The 6,000-nt window shown below is 66.0% G+C and overlaps 2 protein-coding genes across 29 annotated transcripts in view; one reads left to right on the forward strand and one right to left on the reverse strand.

The window, feature by feature from the left end:
* LOC129404818 (translation initiation factor IF-2-like) overlaps positions 1–1,493 on the reverse strand; it is a 42,965-nt gene extending 41,472 nt beyond the window's left edge. For 15 of the 28 annotated variants that reach the window (XM_055137749.1, XM_055137751.1, XM_055137752.1 and 12 more), the window contains exon 1: positions 109–1,493. In XM_055137749.1, coding sequence (XP_054993724.1) covers positions 109–1,493 — 1,385 coding nt within the window. Of the gene's footprint in view, positions 1–92 lie in introns of all 28 variants that reach the window. The other 13 variants (XM_055137765.1, XM_055137756.1, XM_055137759.1 and 10 more) reach the window with 4 other exon arrangements.
* Positions 1,492–6,000, forward strand: SLC32A1 (solute carrier family 32 member 1). Its single transcript, XM_004612631.3, has 2 exons — positions 1,492–1,887; positions 4,008–6,000. The coding sequence occupies exons 1-2, from the start codon at positions 1,492–1,494 to the stop codon at positions 5,193–5,195; spliced, it is 1,584 nt and encodes a 527-aa protein (XP_004612688.3). The 3' UTR covers positions 5,196–6,000.

A 6,000-nucleotide genomic window follows, 5' to 3' on the forward strand; every position in this document is an offset into this window, starting at 1 on the left:
GGGACTCCCGCCAGCACCCCGATTCGAACACAGCGACACATGCAAGCCAGCACACCAGCGCCGCGCGCACACAGCGGAGCTCAAGCACGCACCAAACGAATCGCTTACAGGATGAACGCGGTTCGTCGACCCCGCCTCGGAGCCAGGGCGCTCGGATCCAGCCCTTGGCGACGTCTGCTACAGGATCGGGCTTTGTCTCGGGGGTCTCGCTCTGTCTCGGTCCTGCGCAGACACACACACCCCGCGTTCAACAGAAGCAGTCCGGGTGTTGGCGGCGCGCACGGGCGACGGGGAGAGCGGGACCCGAGCGCTCCAGCTCTCCGGGGCCGAGCCCGCGTCTCCCCGGTGGCACCGGACATCTCCCGGCGCCCAGAGGGCGTTCGCCCGCGTTTCTTCGCAGAGGGGCCCTCATAAAGTCCTGCCTCTTTCCAGACGCCCTGCAAACGAAAAGACAGCAAATGGCCAACCTTTTGCCTCCGTTCTGCACGGACGCGAAGAGCGGATGAGGCGAGCGGCGCGCAGAGAAGCGCATCCTCCCTGGACGGGCGGAGACAGGCTCGGTTGGCGGGGGCACCGCGCTGGGGCATCCCGAGAGCCGTCCGGGGTCGGGCACCGCTGCCTTCGGGGAGGGTGCTGGCGTCCGGTTGAATGCGCGAGTGGCGAGTGCCGGGGACACCGGCTCGATCGATGCTCAGACGACACCTGCGTCGCGGGAGACAGGTAACCGTCCTGCCGCCTTCGTGGGCGCCGGTCTCAGACCTCGGCCGGAGAAGCTGCGAGCGGAAAGGCAGCCCCGACTCTGGAGCGGGGACACTGGGGTGCGGGACTGCGAGCATCCACACGCCCGGGGCCCCTCCCTCCCTGGCGCGGGGAGGTGGGAAGGGCCAGGAGCCGAGCTTAGCACCTCCCCAAGAAATGCAGCACTTCAGCGCCCACCCCGCCCCCGACCCCCCTCCTCCGCGCGCCCGCCTGCCGCCGCCTTCCCACGGGCGCCCTTCCCCGACCCCCTTCTCCCCACGCTTCCGAGACCCCCTGGCCGCCCCTTCTCTCCTCCTCGCCCCCTCCTCGCGGCTCCCGCCCCCGGCGTTTCCCTCGCTCCCCGCGACACCCGCACCCCGCCCCGCCGCGCGCCCGTCGGACTGAGAGGGGCGGGCGCGCACTGGGCTGCGCAAGGGTGGGGGCGCCGCGCCAGCCCCGCGTAGCGGCTCTGACGCCGCCGCCGCCGCCGCCCTCCGCAGCCCGCGCCCCGCGGCAGCTCCGCAGTGCACTCGCCGCCGCCGCCGCTCCGCCAGCCCCGCCGCCCGCCGGCTCGGGACCCCCGGCGAGCCCCCCTCTCGGCCGGTCCGAGGGTCATGAGACAGAGCGCCCCGGGGCGCCGCGGGCAGAGCGAGCGAAGACAGCGGCCTCGCCGCCCCCCGGCCCCCGCCGCCCCGCCGCGCGGCCCCCGCGTCCCGAGCCCCGCGTGCCCTTCCCGCGGGCCCCGCCGCCGCCATGGCCACCCTGCTCCGCAGCAAGCTATCCAATGTGGCCACGTCGGTGTCCCACAAGTCTCAGGCCAAGGTGAGCGGCATGTTCGCCAGGATGGGCTTCCAGGCGGCCACAGATGAGGAGGCGGTGGGCTTCGCGCACTGCGACGACCTCGACTTTGAGCACCGGCAGGGCCTGCAGATGGACATCCTGAAGGCCGAGGGCGAGCTCGGCGGCGCGGACGAGGGCGGCGAGGCGCCCGTCGAAGGAGACATCCATTACCAGCGCGGGGGCGGCGCGCCCCTGCCGCCCTCGGGCTCCAAGGACCAGGCGCTGGGGGCCGGGGGCGAGTTCGGGGGCCAGGACAAGCCCAAGATCACGGCGTGGGAGGCCGGCTGGAACGTGACCAACGCGATCCAGGTGAGCGAGCGCGGGATTCCCAGCCCGGCCTCTCCCATCCCACCCGCATCTCCCGTAGCTCTGCGCCCAAGGCTACCCCTCCCCACCCCCGACGAAGTCCGCCTCCCCTTCCGGGCTCTCCCCTTCCCTCCATCCCTCCCAACCCTGATCCAGGATCCCAGTGCGGCGAACCCAGCCGGGCTGCAGTCCACCCCAGCTCCTGTGTGTGTGTAAGGGGGAGTAAGGTTGAGTCCGAGATGCAGCCCCCAGGCCTAGCCAAAGAGAGTAAGGGTGAGGAGGGCTGCAATGAGGGCTGAGGAAGAAAGAAATGCAGCTTTGGAGGAAGCCGGGTCGCTGGAACACGGGAAGGGAGTCGCTAAGCGCATTTTCTGGACGAAAGGAGAAGAGGAAATCTCTGAGCTACATGGCCCCTGACGCATGCACACAGACCCGCAGTCCTCCTCCCTGAACAAACGCGGGCACAGGTGCAGGCAACAGCCACTATATATAGACCCCCCCCCCATCATCCAAGAGACCTCCCTGCACCCCTCGCCCTACACCCACACAGCGCTACATACCTGTACACCCAAGCACCAGAAAGCCCATGGAACACAAATCACGCAGCACTGAGCAGACTGGAGCCCGCCCTCACCCTGGGATGTTGGGGCCCTGGGGGCAGCACCCACAGGCACACACCTGTGCCCACACTAGCACATGTGATCAGTGGCCACTCCAGAATGCCTGAGCACCGACTTGTCCCTCTCAGTGCCCCCTCCCCCCATCCTGGCTCCTGTGCAGTGCGTCCCGCCTCCAGAGGCTTCCATCCGCCTTTGGTCTCCAGACCCCAACACCCCTTCAGCCTTTCTCTCAACACCCCTTTCCCCACCAGGCGGCGCCGGTTCCGTTGGGAGCGGGTTTGGAATCTGCACAACGACCCTTGGGGCAGGTTGAGGCCCACAGGCTGCCGCTCTTTAGTCAGAGGATGGTCTCCACCCTAGACACCCCCGCCTTGCCCCAGGCCCTGCAGACTGCCCCCCTCCCGCCATATCCGTAGTGCCCGGGGTCCGTGGAAGCGCAGAACGAGGGTGCCCCAGGAGCAGAAGGCGCAGGGCTTCCTCCCGCTCCTGGGAGAACCCTGGCTCCCCAGGGCAATGGGGGGGGAGCCCTGAGCAGCCTGACCTGAGCCCCCCCCCCCTTCTACTCCAGCTCCAGGACTGCTTCCCTGCGGAACCGGGGAGTGGGGGACCATGGCAGCTCACACTGCCGCACCCAGGCCTTCTCCAGAGACGCCTTTGAGGGCTGCGTTCCACAGGCCTGGAGCTAGGGTGGGCGGGCGAGCAGGGGACCTGCAGGGCCCGGGATGCCCAGATTTCGTTCTCTCTCCTTTCCCAAGCGGCTAACCCCTCCTTAGGCAGCTCGTCACGTCACGTGGCTCTGCAGCTTCAGACTGCCGGGTTACCTTGCAATGGGGTGTAGCCCTCCTCCCTCCTCTGTCTTGCTCCCCCCTCCCACTTCCTCCCTCCCTTCCCCGGGGTGGGGTGCGTGAAGGGTCTCTCTGACCTAACTCCTCGCTAGCTCCAAACCTGCCTCCCTCCTCCCTGCATCTCTGGCCTCAACCCCGAAAAGTGCACCACCACGCTTTTTGGTCCATTCTCGCCTCCCCGACTCTCACTCAGCCCCTCTTCCTCCTTACCCCATCATTTGACCCTCCCCAACCTCTTTAACCGTTGCAGCTCTCACGTGGTCCTTAGTCACTTGCGTTCCTTCATTAGCTTCCCTGCTCTCCATTCCAGCACCCCCTCTTTACGCAGAAAGCCCTGCTCTGTGTACCCTTCTGGGCTTCTGGTCCTAACCCCACCGCCCAGCTGATCCACTCAAATGTCAATTTAAAAAGTAAAAAAAAAAATTAAATAGTAAAAATGAAAAAAAAAATTCCCCCAACCCCTTTGACACCCCACACTCCATCTCTGACTCAACTCCCAGGTTCTCTATGCGGCTGCCTTTCTCCGCGGCTTAAACCGAGTTCTAGCTCTCCTTAGCGCCCCCTTCAGGTTCTAGCTAGAATCCCCGCACCCCTGGCCCCCTCTTCCCGCGGCCTCCCCAGCTGAGCTCCGGGTCCGCTTGCCTCTCCCGCTCTGCAGGGGATGTTCGTGCTGGGTCTGCCCTACGCCATCCTGCACGGCGGCTACCTGGGGCTGTTCCTCATCATCTTCGCCGCCGTGGTGTGCTGCTACACCGGCAAGATCCTCATCGCGTGCCTGTACGAGGAGAACGAGGACGGCGAGGTGGTGCGCGTGCGGGACTCCTACGTGGCCATCGCCAACGCGTGCTGCGCCCCGCGCTTCCCCACGCTGGGCGGCCGCGTGGTGAATGTGGCGCAGATCATCGAGCTGGTGATGACCTGCATCCTGTACGTGGTGGTGAGCGGCAACCTCATGTACAACAGCTTCCCGGGGCTGCCTGTGTCGCAGAAGTCCTGGTCCATCATCGCCACGGCCGTGCTGCTGCCCTGCGCCTTCCTGAAGAACCTCAAGGCCGTGTCCAAGTTCAGCCTGCTGTGCACTTTGGCCCACTTCGTCATCAACATTCTGGTCATCGCCTACTGCCTCTCGCGGGCGCGCGACTGGGCCTGGGAGAAGGTCAAGTTCTACATCGACGTCAAGAAGTTCCCCATCTCCATCGGCATCATCGTGTTCAGCTACACGTCGCAGATCTTCCTGCCGTCGCTGGAGGGCAACATGCAGCAGCCCAGCGAGTTCCACTGCATGATGAACTGGACGCACATCGCCGCCTGCGTGCTCAAAGGCCTCTTCGCCCTCGTCGCCTACCTCACCTGGGCCGATGAGACCAAGGAGGTCATCACCGACAACCTGCCCGGCTCCATCCGCGCGGTGGTCAACATCTTCCTGGTGGCCAAGGCGCTGCTGTCCTACCCGCTGCCCTTCTTCGCGGCCGTCGAGGTGCTGGAGAAGTCGCTCTTCCAGGAGGGCGCCCGCGCCTTCTTCCCCGCCTGCTACGGCGGCGACGGGCGCCTCAAATCCTGGGGCTTGACGCTGCGCTGCGCGCTCGTGGTCTTCACGCTGCTCATGGCCATCTACGTGCCGCACTTTGCGCTGCTCATGGGCCTCACGGGCAGCCTGACGGGCGCCGGCCTCTGCTTCCTGCTGCCCAGCCTCTTCCACCTGCGCCTGCTCTGGCGCAAGCTCTTGTGGCACCAGGTCTTCTTCGACGTGGCCATCTTCGTCATCGGCGGCATCTGCAGCGTGTCCGGCTTCATACACTCGCTCGAGGGCCTCATCGAGGCCTACCGAACCAACGCGGAGGACTAGGGCGCGCGGTGGCCGCGCCCCGGGCACCGCCCCCACCCACCCCCCGACTCCACCTCCCCTCGGGTACCCCCACCCGCCCCCACCAGCCCCGTGCGCCCCGCCGCCAACCGCGCCGCCAACGCCGCCGCCCGCTGCGCTTGGGAAGCCAAGCTTTCAACATCTCCGGTTCCCCCGCTCCTGGTTCTCGGGCATGGGGTGGGTGGGAGGGCTTCGGGATCTCCAATCCATCGCGTCTGCGTTTCTGTTGTCCTTTCTTTTCCGCAACACCCCGGTTTCCGCGGGAGGCGGGGGCGCCTTGGCGGTCAGGGTATTCTGTCCTTCCAGGAGGGGGCCCGACACTTTGGTCCCAGTCACCGAGGGGCGGGGGGGAGGGTGGGAAGTGTAGGGAGAGGGGGCGCAGTCGCAGAAACTTGACCTTGGGGGAGGGGGGACATTTCATAGCCATCCAGTGCTCGGCGGAACCCGCAGCGTCCAGCCCTTTCCAGCAAGAGAAGCCCATTTAGTCCCCTGACCGGTCCACCCTGCCGGGGAAAGGTAGGCCGGCATCGTCCCCAGCGGGCGGTCGCCTGCGGGGAACGCGGGGAGGCGAGGAGCCGAGGCAGGGGGTGGGGCCGGCTTGCCTGCCGGTTTTCAGGAATCCAAACTCATCTTGTGCAATTTATCAGGTTGTGGAACTGTTCTACTGTGCGTGTGGTGTGCTCGTGGTGAATAAGATGAAATGTATATCAGAAAAAAAATCTATCTCTAATTTAGAGTGCGGTGCATAATTATATCCGCAAATAAAGACGAAACAAAGGTGCCCGCC

Source organism: Sorex araneus, chromosome 5, assembly GCF_027595985.1.
Source record: "Sorex araneus isolate mSorAra2 chromosome 5, mSorAra2.pri, whole genome shotgun sequence".
Lineage (NCBI taxonomy): Eukaryota > Metazoa > Chordata > Mammalia > Eulipotyphla > Soricidae > Sorex > Sorex araneus.

Excerpts from the sequence above, each read along its gene's own strand:
- SLC32A1 (XM_004612631.3), top strand. The coding sequence starts at position 1,492 with ATGGCCACCCTGCTCCGCAGCAAGCTATCCAATGTGGCCACGTCGGTG. Across the intron at positions 1,888-4,007 it reads ACGTGACCAACGCGATCCAG|GGGATGTTCGTGCTGGGTCT; the intron begins GTGAGCGAGCGC and ends CCCGCTCTGCAG.